At 37.2% G+C, this 17,325-nt stretch overlaps 1 protein-coding gene across 1 annotated transcript in view; it reads left to right on the top strand.

Annotated features, from left to right (window-relative positions):
- Window positions 1–17,325, top strand: part of VWA8 (von Willebrand factor A domain containing 8) — a 256,138-nt gene that overhangs the window by 135,398 nt on the left and 103,415 nt on the right. The window contains exon 14 of the mRNA XM_008067589.2: window positions 1,258–1,371. Coding sequence (XP_008065780.1) covers window positions 1,258–1,371 — 114 coding nt within the window. The remainder of the gene's footprint in view (window positions 1–1,257; window positions 1,372–17,325) is intronic.

Below are 17,325 nucleotides of genomic sequence, written 5' to 3'. Positions count from 1 at the left end.
TTACAAAGTTTCAGTGTTATCATAAACATTTAATAGATTTACAATATTTTTTTCCCCAAACATAAATGCAGACATAATAATAGTTAGTCCCCTTTTATTGGCTATCTCTTGCATGTTTGGCCGATTAGTAATAGTGGCGGCAGCAGCAGCTACCGTAAATTGACTACTTAACTCTGTGCTCGGCATTGTGCTAAGCTATTGCTTCTCAGATTCTCAACCTTGGAATCACCTTGTGGGATGGGAATTAAAAAATATTGATGCCTGGACTTCACCTCCACAAATTCTGATGTAATTGGTCTAGACTAAGGTTTGAACATTGGTAGTTTTAAGCACGTCCCATAAGATTCTGATATACAGCCAAGATTGAGAGCAAGTATATTAATCATCTGTTTTATATTAGCTGTTGAATTTGCACAGCAACACTATGAAGTTGATATTATTGCCTTAATGTTATAAAAGATAAAAGTTTAGAGAGATGGAGTGGTTCACCCCCTCCCCAGTCATTCAGCTGTTAAGATGCAGAGCTGGAGTTGAGCCTAGCTCTCACTGGCTCTATTGCTTATGCTCCTACCTCTACATTACATAGCTTCCCCTCCCCTCAGTGCTTATAGGATGAAGGCTGTGTGGGCCAAGTCTAACCTGGGCATCAGGAGACTTAGGTGTTGGTGTAAGATGTAGAACAGTACCTTTCCACCATTGCAATATCTGGAAGACAATGTTGTTTGTGGTGTGGGTGGTTAGGTCACATCAGAGTTGGTGTGTGAAAAGCAATGTAGTTATTTCATTATGGATATTTTTGATGTTTTAAACCTTATAATTTCAAAGATAGAAATATTTTGATACCATCCCATAAAGAGTTACATTAGACTCTACAAAGTACGTGCCAACTGCCTTGTTCATTAATATGTGTCTCATGGTTATCCTGAGACACTCATTCAGCTCTTTCTTTTCCTCTCCCTCCGCCTCCTCTCCTTTTCCTCCTCTTCCTTCTCCTTTTCCTTTCTTTCTCCTCCTCCTCCTCCCTATCCACAGCTAGCTTTCATGACTACTGCCCTCCTATATAGAAACCAACAGTTTTGCCAAGTATCCTAGCACTAGCCAACTTGAAATTTTGAAAGGTCCGTCTAACAAAATTGTTAGACTCATTTGCCAGCAATAATAGACATGATTAAAAATTGAACTGAGTGATTCTACCTCTAATAACTTCAGTGTCAAAACTCATTAATTTGTTTTCTGACTTTTTCCTGCTCCCTTTAGGTTAATCCATGATCGAGAGCTAAGCCTCTATGATGGCTCTAGGCTGCTGAGAGAAGACAGGTACAGGCGCTTAAAAGAGGAGCTACAAATGTCTGATGAGCAGCTACAGAAGAGGTAATTTGGGGTACATTGCTCATATTGTTAAATTATTGTTAGGTTAAAAATAATACTATTTATTATTTTTCTAATGCAGAGTCAATTCAATATAACTTTGAGCAGCTTAATAATTTGGTGTCTTGGGTATGCTAATAATTTGGCACGACTTTTATTTTTTTTAATTTTTAACTTTAAACATTTGGGGTACAGTTGAGGATTAGGTATACAAATGTTCATTATTCAGGTACCCTTGTCGATGTGGTGTGTCCCCCCTCCCTTGGCAGTTTCCCACTACTGCCAATCCCTTTCTTATAGTATTATGATAGTTGTTCAAGGTCTACTTATGAATGAGAACATGTGATACAAGGTTCTTCATTTCTGTGATAGATCACTCAGTAGTATAGCCTCTAAGTCCATCCAAGTTGCTATGAAGTTCATAATTTTGTCCTTGTTTATGGCTGTATAATATTCCATTGTGTATATGTACCACATTTTTTTAATCCAGTCCTCTTTCAATGGGCAGCACAACTGGTTCCATGTTTTTGCCATTGTGAATAATACTACAATAAACATGTATGTGCTGGTATCTTTTTTCTAGAGTGATTTGAGTTCCTCCAGGTATATTCCCAGTAGGGGGATTATATGATCTTATGGAAGGTTTTTTAGATCTTTTGGGAATCGCCACATTGTTTTCCACAGAGGTCGTACTAGTTTACACTCCCTTCAACAGTATAGGAGTGATCTCTTTTGCTGCATCCTCTCCAGCATCTGTTGTTTTTTGAGTTGTTGATGATGGCCATCCTGACTGGAGTTAGGTGGTATCTCAGTGTGGTTTTAATTTGCATTTCTCTGATGACTAGTGAGGCTGAGAGTTTTTTCATGTATCTGTTGGCTGCTTATATGTCTTCTTTTGAGAAGTGTCTATTCATATCTTTTGCTTACTTTGTAATGTGACTGTTTTTTTCTTTTTGGCACATTTGAATTCCTTGTAGATTTTAGATGTTAGGCCTTTGTCAGACATACAGTTAGCAAATATTTTTTCACAGTCTGTGGGTCAACTCCCCACTCTCTCAATGGTCTCTTTGGCTTTGCAGAAGCTTGTCAGTTTGATAAGGTCCCACTTGTCTGTCTTCTCTCTTATGGCATGGACACTTGGGGTTTTGATGAGGACTTAGTTGCTAGTTGCAATTTCCATAAGAATGTCTCCTGCATTTTCTAATGTTCTTATAGTTTGAGGTTTTATGTTTAGGTCTTTTATCTATTTAGAGTTTAGCACTTCTTAAAACTTGAAGTTACCATCCAAGATGTACTCTGTACTCTCAGCCTTACTTTTAAATAAAGGTTTAAACATTTTATAAGGACATTGGTTTTAAGATGGTAATTCCTCTTCTGTTGTATTACCAATTCAGTTTTGACCTCATACTTTGTATCCCCTCAATAAAACAAAAACTGGACCCACCCTCCCTAGGAAGTCATCAGTATTTCTGGGGTGTGCCATCTGATCCAGAATTACACATTGTGGCTTATTTAAACATTTCTTCCAGACATGTAATAACCAAATGCAAATAGTGAGACATAATTGGATTCTGGAGCAGGAAACAAAATGAAGACAGCTATAAAAGACAATTAGAAAAATTTAAATATGGACAACATGTATTGTATAATATTATTGAATTAATGTTAATTTTCTTAAATAACCTAATGGTATCGTGGTCATGAAGGAGACTATTCCTATTCTTAGTAGATGCTTTTGAGATACTTAGGGATAAAATAAAAAATTTGTCTATAACTTCCAAATGTTTCAGGAGAAAAAAAAGATGGGTATAGGTATGTACAAATACATACCACAGAGACAGAACAATGAAGTGAGAGTAAGAAAATAAATGTGGTAAAATCTAAACAATTGGCAAAATCGAGATGAAAGTTATATGGGCATTTGTGTTGTTTCTTTTAAATTTTCTATGAGTCTGAAACGTTTCAAAATACAAAGTTTGAAGGAAAATATTTTTTCAGCTGCATACTATACTTTCCCTTAGAGGATATTTGGCAAATATGTTGTTTTCCATGTTAATATATTTCCACAAATTAGAGATTGGTATGTTGGGAAACTCCTCATCAATCTGTCCGTATTTAATTGAAGTTTCCCCTCCCCACAAAGGGCTTACTGCCATATTTAAAATATTAAAGTCTTACAAAAGATAATTAAGTATATTTATTATGATACTTATATCTTAAGCAAACTTCTGCTTAAAAATTTCCTTGAGAGTTTTTCACAGAGGAAATGATAAACTCTTACCATCTCTGTAGCAATTATTAAAAAATTCACCTGGTTCCACAGCTGCTTATACTTCTGAAGTATATGTTATGAAATTCTCCTCAACAAGTAAATGGTTTGGTTGAGTGTTTAGATTCTTTTCCTATCGTACCTTTGGTTTTGGCAGTCAGCTTTTGCACATTATTTGCATATGAATCATCGGCAGAGAATAGTTTATATTTTCAGACAGATGAATCAAAGCAATTGGGCACAGCACGCCTGCCTGGCCATTTCCCTTAGGACATCAGAAGCATTGTATTTATCTCCAAATTTCAAGGAAATGACAGCCCTTTTCTATGAAGAGTACTGGAGTTCTCCCTAATGATCACAAAAGAAAACACTTTCAGGATCGGAGTGGCCCTGAGCATCATATTCAGGGTTTGACCCAGAGTGGTCAGTAGTACTTTCTTCTCAAATTTCCCACCTTCGTCTCGGTTGACTTGTGTCTCTCCCATGAATACAAGCCAGGCTCAGCTCCATCCCCAGAGCTCTCACTCTGAGAACATGGAGAGTCACTATTATTATTTTTGTTTGAATTTTTCCAATGTTAAACATGTATGAAACTTGAGCCAGGTATTTTTTCAAAGTATTTTATGAACAATACCATCCCCAACTGCCAAATATGGTCTCCTTTTCTCCAGTGATTGTTATTGGTGACTTTGTCAAAGATGAGTTAGTTGAGAGATCATGTTTTTGCTTCCAGAATCTCTGTCCTGTTCCACTGGTCTATGTGTCCCTTCTTGTACTAATATCAGGCTATTTTCTTTACTGTATCCTTCTAATAAAGTTTGGTGTGGAAACATGCTATCTCCTGCTTTATTCCTTTTTCTGAAGATTGTTTTGGCTATTTTTGCCCTTTTTTGTTTACATTTAAATTTGTGTATTGTCGTTTCTGGTCTGAGAAAAATGGTGTTGGTAATTTGATGGGTATTGTATTCATTCAATCTGTAGATTGCCTTGGATAGAATGGACATCTTGACAACATCGATTCCTCCAATCCATGAACAAGGAATGTCTTTCCATTTGTGTCATCTTTGATTTCTTTAAGCAATGTTTTATAGTTCTCATTGTAAAGGTCTTCCACTTCTCTGGTTAGGTGGATGCCTAGGTATTTCATTTTTATTGTGTCTGTTGTGAGTGGGATTGTGGTTTTTATTTGGTTCTCTGCCTGCTTGTTGCTGATGTATAGAAATGCAGCTGTCTTTTACATGTTGATTTTGTACCCCCCAAATTTACCAAAGTTGTTTATCAGTGCAAGGAGGCTTTTGATGGGTTTCCTTGAGTTTTTAAGGTATAGAATCATATCATCTGCAAAGAGGGATAACTTAACTTCTTCTTTTCCTATTTGGATACCCTTGATTTCCTTCTCTTGTCTAATTGCTCTGGCAAGAACTTCCAGCACTATGTTGAACAGGAGGGGTGACCACATGCAGAAGAATGAAACTGAATCCCCTACTATCACCATATATAAAAATTGTCTCTAAATAAATCAAAGACCTAAACGTAAAACCTCAAACTATAAGAATCCTAGAAGAAAACATAGGAAACACCCTTATGCACATCAGAGTAGGCAATAAATTCTTGACAAGTCCACAAGAACAAATACCTTAAAAGCTAAGATAGACAAGTGGGACTTCATCAGCCTTTTGCACAACAAAATAAACCATCAAGAGAGTGGGGAGACAACTCACAGAATGGGAAAAAATGTTTTCTAATTATGTATCTGACAAAGGTCTAACAAGGTAGCCTCTGGGGAGTGAGAAGTGGGAAATGGGAGACTGTCACAGAACCAATGACAAGGGATGACATTTCTTTTTTTTAAATTTTGTTTTATTTTAGCGATGTGAGGGTACAAGTAAGGATTAACTACATAAATAGGCTACATGCAGGTGAAGTTTGGGCCTCCAACTGGCCCTCAGTTCCCCTGGTATGAGGCCGGGTACCCTCTGTGTTGGTGTGTGTGTGTGTCTAGTCCCCACCCTCCTACCCCCCAAAGGTCCAGGATTTATAAGGAACTCAAATGAGCTGAAAGGAAAAAGCAAACAATCCTATTAAAATGTGGGCAAAAGACATTAAAATGTGGGCAAAAGAAGATATATAGGCAGCCAACAGATATATGGAAAAATGCTCAGCCTCACTAATTATCAGAGAAATGCAAATTGAAACTACAGTGAGATATCACCTTCACCTAACTTCAGTAAGGACAGCTGTCATTAATAAATAAGTTAGAAAAAAAAAAAAGAATAGTTGCTGGTATGGGTGTGGAGAAAAAGAGAACACTTCTGTACTATTGGTGGAAATGCAAGCTAGTTTAACCTCTATGAAAAGCTGTGTAGGGATTCCTAAAAGAACTAAAAATTGACCTTCCATATGAAACAGCAATCCATCTTTTTGGAATATATTCAGAGGAACGTAAATCATTCTACCTGCTCATGTATGTTTATAGCAGCACTATTCACGATAGCAGAAACACAGAATCAACTATACTGCCCATTGAAAGTGAACTGAGTAAAGAAAATGTGGTACATATACACGATGGAGTATTATGCAGCCATAAAGAAGAACAAAATTATGGACCTTATAGCAAATTGGATGGAATTGGAGAACATAATATTTAGTGATCTATTACAAAGAACTAAATTCCACACATTCTCATTCATAGTGGGACCTAAACATTAATCACAATAGCACAAAGGAGGGATAAGCAGTTGCTGGGCACTGCCGGAAGTAGAGGTGGGGGGTAGGAGGGTGGGGACTAGACATACACACACACCAACACAGAGGGTACCCGGCCTCATACCAGGGGAACTGAGGGCCAGTTGGAGGCCCAAACTTCACCTGCATGTAGCCTATTTATGTAGTTAATCCTTACTTGTACCCTCACATCGCTAAAATAAAACAAAATTAAAAAAAAAGAAATGTCATCCCTTGTCATTGGTTCTGTGACAGTCTCCCATTTCCCACTTCTCACTCCCCAGAGGCTACCACTTTCAATTCTTTTTTTTTTTTTGAGTTGGAGTCTCACTCTGTCGCCCAGACAGAAGTGCAGTGGCACTCTCCCAGCAACCGCAGCCTCAACCTGCCCGGCTCCAGCGATACTTCCGCCTCAGCCTTCCAAGTAGCTGGAACTACAGGCGTGCGCTACCACGCCCGGCTAATTTTTTATTTATTGTAGAGATGAGGTCTCCCCAAGTTTCCCAGGCAGGTCTTGAACCCGCAGGCTCAGGCAATTCACTCACCTCGGCCCCCCAAAGCGCGAGATTACAGGTTGAGCCACCGAGCCCAACCCACTTTCAATTCTTAGCTATTTATTTTTGGGAATTATCTCTTTGTAACCCACCAATAGACTTTTATTGACATTTCTTGATTTTTTTGTGTTAGAAATATTATTCTTTCCTACATGAAAAATTAGAGTTTAGCTTTTTCACTACCTCTCATTTTATTACACATGCATGCTTTCATTCTCCATTCTTCCTAAAGAGTCATATAATAATTTTGTTTAGAACTTTATTCGATGTTTACATTATTATGACAGCATAAGAACTGTACCCACCTGAGCCATTTAGTATCCTACAATCATTTTTTTCTTCTTGTATATGCTGTGTTTTTCTAAAGTTAACAATCTCCTGCATATGAAGAGGGACAGTTATGTAGTAATTTAATGTAATTTTAAATGTTAAAATAGAGGTTTGAACAATAATGCTATGGGAACACCAAGAGGAAATGACCCTGTTTTTCATGTGTGTATCACTTTGTAAAAATCCCAAATGCTTTCCCTGTTGTTTGAATCCTAAATCTCCTCTTCAAACATTTAGACACATTTCGTATTTATCAATTCCATTTTCTATCAATTTCATCTTTCTCCTATGGTATATTCTGACAAACTCTAATCTGGACTTGTTGCTCTTGATACTTGTAGCTCATATGCCATTTTAGCTCTCTTTACATTCCCACTTACCCAGTTTTCTGAGGTCTCTCTGTGCCTTTTATTATTTAGTTATGTATTGAACATCCTAGGCTGAACTTCTAATTGTCTTTTCTTTTTTTCTTATGTTCTGTCAATTTGTTGGGCCTACATTAACTTTTCAGAGGTGAGATGCTCTAAGAAGGATTCTCTTATCTTGTCTAAAATAGTTCTAATAGTTGAAAGCCTAATTCCTTTCTTTATCAGCATTCCTCCTTTTTACCTAAGAAACATACCATTTTCTTTATTTTGTTGATAAACACGATCATGTTGCAGAAACTGCTTCACTCTAATGGTATGAACTGTTGGGAAATTTCTTTTTTTTTATTTCTTCTTTTTTTATTTTAATCAATTTTTTTAAAAAGTGATATTGTGGGGTATAGTTAAGGGTTAGGTATACAAATATGCTCCATTCAGGCACCCTTGTTGATAAGAGGTGTTTCCCCATCCCCAGACAGATATTTAATGCTGTTAATCCCATCTCCCTTCCCCTCCCACCCCCATAGTTTCCCATGACTGTCAGTCATTTTCTTATAGTATTACATTGGATGTTCAAGGTCCACTCTATGAATGAGAACATATGATACTCAGATCTTTGTTTCTGTGAGAGATCACTCAGTATTATAGACTCTAGTTCCATCCAGGTTGCTGCAAAATTCATGATTTTGTTCTTTTTTATGGCTGCGTAGTATTCTCTACTTTTTTCTTAGTCAGTTTTGATTTACTTTTGTAACTCATTTTTGTCTTTCTAAGGATAAATATGTTCTCTTTTGGGGACTTAATAGGTTATATTCTTCTTTTAAGCCACTTGGCAGTGTTTTTTTTTTCCCCTGAAGACTGTGTTTATTGGGTAGAGGGCTGACAGCTTGACTGAAAATGCATAACACAAGCAGGAAATTTGTACTCAGTTTGAAAATTACTTTTTTCTGTGAGTTGTTTTTATACGTAATGTGACCCATTAGCTAGCAAGGGTTGATCCTATATGCTGTTCATCTCTAATCCATCACTATTGACATTAGCATTTGAACGATGAATTAGAAGTTTATGACCCACATCATCTGTTCTTTCATTTCTGTACTTAATCTCAGAACTGAATTTTTCAGCAAAGTGATTATTTCTGATAGTCTTTGAACAAATGCAGCTTTTATTTTATTTATTTTTATTAATGCTTTTTGTGAGAGATTTTAAGAAAGAGAAAAGGTCAAGAGTAGAATGACAGGAAAGGCTTTTTTGTTTGTTTTTTGGAAAAGACTTTTGGGAGTAGAGTGGGGACCATGCTCGGGGTAATGTATCAGTTGCAGCTGCGTAACTGCTTCCATAGTCTTGAGACTCCTGTGAGTTGACTTTGAAGTTCTTATTCCAACTGTAGCAATTGGGCAATGTTGCTGAACTTGATTATCATAGTGGTAATCCGTGGAGTCAGTCACTCTCTGGACTCCTGAGATTATACCCAGATTATTCTTATCTATAGACTGAGGATTGGAGATGACTGATTGGGAGAGTGTAAGTTTGTTATTGATTGTTAGCATTACTTCATTCTTTCCTTAGGTTCGAATATTTATTGAGTGTTAACTCTAAGATGACATAGTTGTTGCCTTCTTTGGTATACTACACGTAAAGACTGATAGATATGTAAATAAATAAGTACAATGCAGTTTTTAAATGTTAGACTGGAGGTCTGTATAAAATGCTGTGGGAACACAGAGGAGAAAGTGACTAGTAGCTGTGTGTTGAGAGGCTGGGAAAGGTTTCAGAATACTGCTTAAGTTGGCACCTCCTAGCATTTTCTCCTTATCCTTTTCTTCTCCTTAGGCAATCTTAGTCACTCTTGTATCCTTACCTGTTGTTGATATACTAAACATTCTTTAAAAGCTCTTTCCAATTTAGTTTTCTGTCCTAAATGCCATCTCACTACTAGATGTCTCTTCTTAGGTGTCTTACAGAAACTTTCAGCTCATTTCTACGAACTTGCTATTCCTCTTGAGTGCCTTAAGTTAGTGAATGGAACCACTTCCTGTCTACAAATATAGGTTAGAAGTTTAAATTGTCTAATCCATAAATTATATCCCTGTTTAAATTCGTGGGTGATTTCCTACCGACAGTGTTCAGGGCCAATGTTTATACATGCTTGTGTTTCTAGCCTCACCTTTCACCACTCAGGACCCTCATAGCAAGCTTCTGCTAATCCTTCGAAAATCAAGTCCTCTGTGAAATGTTCAGTGACATTCTTCTAATCCTTTCCAAGACCAAGGCAGATTTAAGAGCTTCTTTGCCTCTAGACTCAGTTTAGTAAATTTAGATATCTGTTCTGCTCTTGAATAGGACATTCATTAAAGTTTTAGGTGAGTTTCTGAGCTAGCAGTGTTTTTTTTATGTGAACCTAATAATTAGGAATACTTTAATGCCTTTTAATGACAAAATCTATTAGCAAAGGGTCTCATAATTAACAGCTGCTAGCAGTGGGCTAGCAACCCTTTCAACTTCATCATGTGAAACCCAATTTCTAAGCAATTATATTTGACTCTTTGCTAGCTTTCATTGTATACTTATTCTTCATCGAGATCACATCTTGATCATTTCCAGAGTGCTTTGCAGGCTTTTACATCCTCTGCAGGTAGTCACACACCTAACATGCCCTTCTTTTCTCTTGTAGCAAGACGCTAGGAATGCTATGGACATGGTGGTTAGAAATAACATGATGGCCACACATACCAGATACCATGCCTGCATTTCTTGCAGGAAATAAAGATAAAAATAGAACTGCTTCCTTTGATGAGAAAAATGTATTTGGGGAAAGGGGGAGTACACATAGTATAGACTGCTAAATATGTCTTTTCCTGCTGTTGGCCAGAGCACAGCTGAGGGCGGTGGGTGTGTGTGTGTGAGTTTCTGTGCGTTATTAACAGTTTATATTGCCAAGAAAGGGCTTCTGGTTATCTCAGGGAAGCAATAAATATTAATGGTTTAGTCATATATGTACTTATATGCTCTAATGTTTTTGCATTTTATTGAATATTTTATTTGTATCTGTCGCTATTGAACATGAAGACAATTTGTTACCACTCAGTCTTAGAGGTGAGCATTTTTGAACATTTGAGCACAATCCTTGATCAATTAGAGTCTCTGGACTCTTTTACTTTTACCCTTGTGCTTTTGTTTTGGTTTGTTTTGTGTTTTGAGTCAGGGTCTCACTTTTTTCTAGGCTAGAGAGCAGTGGCATGATCAAGGTTTACTGCAGCCTCAAACTCCTGGGCTGAAGTGTTCTTTCCACCTCGGCCTCCAGAGTAGGTAGGACTATAGGTATGTGTCACCACGTCTGGCTAAGTTTTTGATTTTTTTGTAGAGTCAAGGTCTCACTATGTTGCCTAGACTGGTCTCAAACTTCTAGGTTAATGCAATCCTTCTGCTACAACCTCCCAAAGGGATTACAGGCATGAACCAACATGCCCAGCCCTTACCCATGTTTGAAGACAGAATTTAAGCATTCTCTCCTAGCTTTTGAGAAACCTTAGCACCTCTTTGCTAGCAAATTAGACCATATACATTTTTAACACAATTCAATATAGATCCAAGATTTTATTTGTTCAAGATTTTATTTGTGTTTGATTTTCAAAACAAAAAGCCTTAAGCAATTTCTGATTTTGAAAATAATTTTGAACATTTTTACAGTCAAGGAACCATTTTCAACCCTATTCCCGTGAATGGTATAGTTACTTCTTTTTGTATGTTTTGGGTTAGTCTTTTTGATACCGTGAATGTACCTCCTCTCACAAACTCACTCAAGACTAGATTTAGACTCGCTTTTGGGTGGAACACTATGATTTTCAGTTATTATCAGTTACTTTTGTTTGTCCTTGCCACCAAATGTCTTCAAAGATCTTGCAGTATGGTTGTTCATGGTGGAAATACACATTTATTTACCATTGGTTCTCTTCCAAGTTTTAGATTAGACTTTGGGGGGTATGAAGATGCATATGGGATGTATCCATACAGTTTACTATACTGCATTAGAAAAAAAAAGGGAAATATAAACTTTGTACAGAACTAACTGTATAACCTCTAGGTTCTGAATTGGAACATTGGTATTATGGTATAGAAGGCCAATTATAAATTCCATCATAGCTCATGATTGGTGTCTTTATAGAAACCTATATTATTCTTTCAAGTTCTGTAATGTACAAATTTAACAAAAACATACCATATAATTTCCTTCAGGAGACTGATGTTTATCAGAGACTTTTTTGTTTTATTACAAGCTTTTCTGAGGTATAATTGACATACTTAAAGTGCAAGTTTGATAACTTTTGGTATTATTTATATATACCTGTGAAACTATCACCACAATCAAGATAACAAACACACTGATCATTCCCAACATGTTTTCAGATACCCTAGTAATCCCTCCCTCTTGCCCCTTCGCACCCTCCTCTCCTATCCCCAAGGATCTGCTTCTGGCCACTATAGGTAGCTTATATTTTCTAGAGTTTTATATAATGGGAATCACACAGTATGTGCTCTTTTTGTCTGACTTCTTTCACTTATTATTATGAGGTCAGATGTTGTTATGTGCATACATAGTTTTATTTCTTTTTATTGCTGAGAAGCATTAGAAAGTACTTTACTCTCTGAAATCTTACACTTATGCCCACAAACACAATGACCTCATTATTTTTATATTTTAAATCTTTTAAAAGATCTTTTTGCTTTTTTAATCTTTAGTAAATTATATCTCTTTATCTGAAATTAAGCCATATCTTCAGTTTCATTTATTGTTTTGTTGTTATTAAAATTCTAGTAAAATTAAATCTAACCTTGATTTCTGTTTCAGAATTTTTGCTATGTGGCCTTCTTCAGCCTTTGTATTACTCACCAGTTTGTCAAATTATCCTAAAGCACATGGCATATCCTCTGTTCTCTGACTTTCATACTTGGGGAACCTAGCATCATTAGGAAGTGACTTTCCATATGACCTATTTGTATGTAAGGAAGCCTTTGGGGAGAACCTAGCAAACAAAAAGGCCCTTCTCATCCTGTTATTCAGTAGTTTGCTGACTGTTTTTATAATCAGCTTACACCTCTCTGCCTAGCATATCAGCTGTCTCAGAAACTGCCTCCTTCAACTTTGGCCAGCTCCTCGGGTACCCAGCTAGAGTCAGTCCTAAAAAGCGGGGGCAGAGGCAATGTTTGTCCCAGGCAATGGCTATCACCTTACTTAAATTTAAACCACCTAGTTGCTCTCATTGCTCGTTTAATCCTAACTGAATAGCTCAGCTGTGGTCCCTGCTTCTTGATCTCCTGGTTTAAGAATATAAATCGGGCTTTCCCTTTTGGCTTGCCTGTGGATGCTGGCTTTGTTTATTCCTTGATTTGGTATCTTTCGCTATCTTAAGTGAAACTGCACCTGCAGCTTTAATTTTGTACATCCAAGCCAGGCTGTCTCTCTCCCACCTTCTTTGGCCCTAGTTAGGAGAGAGGAGGATCCAGGATAAATTCAACATCTGTTGTTGGACCTTAGGGCAGAGTTTTCTGGATTATAGCGAACCACTTAGAATAAGTAGGAAATGGAATAACCTCCCTCTTTAGCTTGCCCATCACAGGATTTTCTGTGTCCAGTTTCTGTCATGTGACTATCTAATTACTAGCAATCCTGTGCCATCCACAGTTTTCAGGCACTGTCCGTGTTGTTATCCTTCCCTCTTTTCCCAGAATAGCTCCTTGGACAGATCGCTCTTCCAGATCCTGCCGGAACATCTGTAAATAAGTTTTTTTTTTTTTTTTAACCTAGAGAAATGAAATGATATTTGGTAGCTTTTGTTAATTCATTTAGGACTTTCATATGACCATTTCTAAAAATTGTTTTCCCTTGGATTATAAATTATGATGTTACCTCTAAAATTACATTTTATGCAGTCAGACTCTGTGGACCTGCTCATTGTATTGATGGGACTTTGTTTTAGCTCTTCAGAGTACTTGTTGGGTTTTCTCCACACATGTCCTACCTCCTGGTATTCTAGCTTAACTGTTGGGCTCTAATATAATGATTAATGGTGAAATGCCAGTTATGGGCATGTATTTTTGTTTTTCTGAAGATCTTGGCAAGTGTTTGATCTTTCTCCACCTTTTTCTTAGTAAGAACTATATAACCCTTTAAATGCATATTTCTACTGCATTTTTTAGTAGAATTGATAAAAACTAACAGTATCACCCATATGATTAGCTCACAATATGGGATTTCTACTCCCTTCTAAAACAACTCAAGTCATTTCACAAACCATAGGAAATCTTATCTTATTCCTCCATGTGTCCTAGAATATTTATATGCTCCCACAGATTACTTGGCAGAGATTTCTAAAATAAATTACTTTAAAAATCCTACAAAATGACATTTTCTAAAAAATGACAAGGGAGTGAATTATATAAAGGTTCAATTTTCTCTGCCTTTTAAAAATGTAAATATTCTTTTTTCTTTTAATTTTAAAGATGTGGGTTACAATTCAGGGTTAGGTGGTCATTGTACAGGTGAAGTTTAGGCCTCCCATTGGTCCTCACTTTGCCTGGTGTGAGATCAGGTACCCTTATGATGTGCCCCTCTCCCTCCCTGGGCAGTGTCCTGCTACTGCCCATCCCTTTCTTATAGTATTATGGTAAATGTTCAGGGTCCACTTATGAGTGAGAAGTGGTACTCAGTTCTTTGTTTCTGTGATAGAACACTGAGTATTATAGACTCTAAATCCATCCAAGTTGCTGTGAGGTCCATAATTCTGTCCTTCTTTATGGCTGCATAATATTCCATTATGTATATGTAACACATTTTTAAAAATCCAATCCACTTTTGATGGGCAGCACAGTTATTTCCATGCTTCTGCTATTATGAACAGTGCTGCAGTAAACATGCATGCACAGGTATCTTTTTTGTAGAATGATTTGAGTTCCTCCAGGTATATTCCCAGAGTGGAGATTGCCGGGTCATATGGAGGGTTGATTTTTAGATCTTTTAGAAATTGCCACACTGTTTTCCACAGAGGTTGTACTAGTTTACCCTCTTTTTTCCCCACATCCTCTCCAACATCTGTTATTTTTTGAGTTATTGATGATGGCCATCCTGACTGGAGTTAGGTGGTATCTCAGTGTGGTTTCAATTTGCATTTCTTTGATGATTAGTGAGGCTAAGCATATTTTCATGTATCTGTTGGCTGCTCACAGTAACGATTGTTTAGTGCAAGTATCTGTTATTTTCTATGCTATGGGTCATTTCACAGACAAAAGAGCTGTAATGAATTCTTCTTTTGAGAAGTGTCTATTCATATCTTTTTCTCACCTTTTTTTTTTCTTTCTTTCTTTTTATTATAAAGATGTGGGATACAATTCAATTCAGGGTTAGGTATACAAACGTTGATTATGTAGGTACCCTTGTTGATAAGGTATGCCCCTCCCTCCACCAGCAGTTTCCCTAAACTGCCAATCCCACTCCCCTTGCCTGACAGTTTCCCACTACTGCCAATCGCTTTCTTATAGTATTATAATTGTTCAAGGTTCACTCATGAGTGAGAACATATGGTACTCTGTTCTTTTTTTCTGTGATAGATCACTGAGTATGATCAACTTTAAATCCATCCAAGTTGCTGCAAAGTCCATATGTTTGTCCTTCTTTATGGCTGCATAATATTCCATTGTGTATATGTACCACATTTTTTTAATCCAATTCAGCTTCTATGGTCAACATGGTTGCTTCCATGTTTTTGCTATTGTGAATAGAGCTGCAACAAACATACGTGTGCAGGTATCTTTTTTGTAGAATGATTCATGTTCCTCCGGGTATATTTCCAATAGGGGAATTGCTGAGTCATATGAAAGGTCAATTTCTAATTCTTTCAGATACTGCCACACTATCTTCCAAAGAGGCTGCACTAGTTTGCATTCCCACCAACAGTGTACAGGCGCTTCTTTTTCTCCGCATCCTCGCCAGCATCTGTTGTTGTTTGTTTTATTAATGATGGCCATTCTTACTGAGGTTGGGTGGTATCTCAATGTGGGTTTGATTTGCATTTCTCTGATGATGAGTGAGGCTGAGCACTTTGTCAAGTGTCTGTCGGCTGTTCGTATATCTTCTTTTGAGAAGTGTCTGTTCATGTCTTTTGCCCACTTTTTAGTGGGGCTGTTTGTTTTTTTGCTTTTAGTGTGTTTGAGTTCCGTGTGGATCCTGGATGTTAGACTTTTGTCAGATATACAGTTGGCAAATATTTTTCCTATTCTGTGGGCTGTCTCCCCACTCTCTTCATGGGTTTTTTTTTGTTGTTGTTGTTTTTTTGCTTTGGGGAAATTTTTCAGGTTGATGAGGTTCCACTTGTCTATCTTATCTTTTATGGCATGGATTATTGGGGGTTTGATCAAGAATTATTTGCCTATTCCAATGTCTGTAAGGGAGTCTCCTGCGTTTTCTACGATTCTTAATGCCTGAGGCTTTACATTTAGGTCTTTGTGCCATTTAGAGTTGATTTTTGTGTATGGATGGGTAGGGGTCTTGTTTCATTCTTTTGCATAGTGTCAGCCAGTTTTCCCAGTGCCATTTACTGAATAGCTTCTCCTCTCCCCAGTGGTTGTTAATGGAGACTTTGTCAAAGATGACTTGGTTAAGAAATTGAGGTTTTTCAGTAAATGGTGCTGAGAAAACTGGCTGACCACATGCAGAAGATTGAAACAGGACGCCTACCTATCCCCATACACAAAAATCAACTCTAAATGGATCAGAGACCTAAACAAAAAACCTCAAACTATAACAACCTTAGAAAATGCAGGAGACACCCTTATGGAAATTGGAATTGGCAACTAATTCCTGATCAAAACCCCAAGTGCCCATGCCATAAGAGATAAGATAGACAAGTGGGACCTCATCAAACTGAATAGCTTCTGCAAAACCAAAGAAATAATTAAGAGAGTGGGGGGAGAGCCCACAGACTGGGAAAAAAATATTTGCCAACTGCATGGCTGACAAAGACCTAACATCTAGGATCTACAAGGAACTCAAAAGTGCTGAAAAGAAAAAAACAAACAGCCCCATTACAAAGTGGGCAAAAGATATGAATAGACACTTCTCAAAAGAAGACATACGAGCAGCCAACAGAGACATGAAAAAATGTTCAGCCTCACTAGTCATCAAAGAAATGCAAATTAAAACTACACTGAGATAACACCTAGCTTCAATCAGAATGACCAAGACTCTATCAATAACTCAAAAAATAACAGATGCTGGAGAGGATGTGCCGCAAAGGGAACACTTCTACACTGTTGGTGGGAGTGTAAACTAGTACAGCCTCTGTGGAAAACAGTGTGGTGATTCCTAAAAGTTTTAAAAATCAACCTTCCATATGACCCTGCAATCTCCCTACTGGGAATATACCCGGAAGAACTCAAAGCACTCTATAAAAAAGATACCTGCACATGTATGTTTATTGCAGCATTGTTCACAATAGCAGAACATGGAACCAACCATGCTGCCCATCAAAAGAGGACTGAATAAAAAAATATACGCAATGCAATATTGTGCAACCATAAAGGAGAACAAAATTGCGAACTTCACAGCAACCTGGATGGACTTAAGAGTCTATAATGAATGATCTTTCTCAGAAATAAAGAACTGAGTATCACATGTTCTCACTCATAAGTGGACTTTGAACAACTATTGTAATACTATAAG

The sequence above is a fragment of the Carlito syrichta genome, unplaced genomic scaffold, assembly GCF_000164805.1.
Source record: "Carlito syrichta isolate Samal-C Ts95f unplaced genomic scaffold, Tarsius_syrichta-2.0.1 Scaffold309718, whole genome shotgun sequence".
Taxonomy (NCBI): Eukaryota; Metazoa; Chordata; class Mammalia; order Primates; family Tarsiidae; genus Carlito; species Carlito syrichta.
This window is presented reverse-complemented; position numbering and strand designations above follow the sequence as displayed.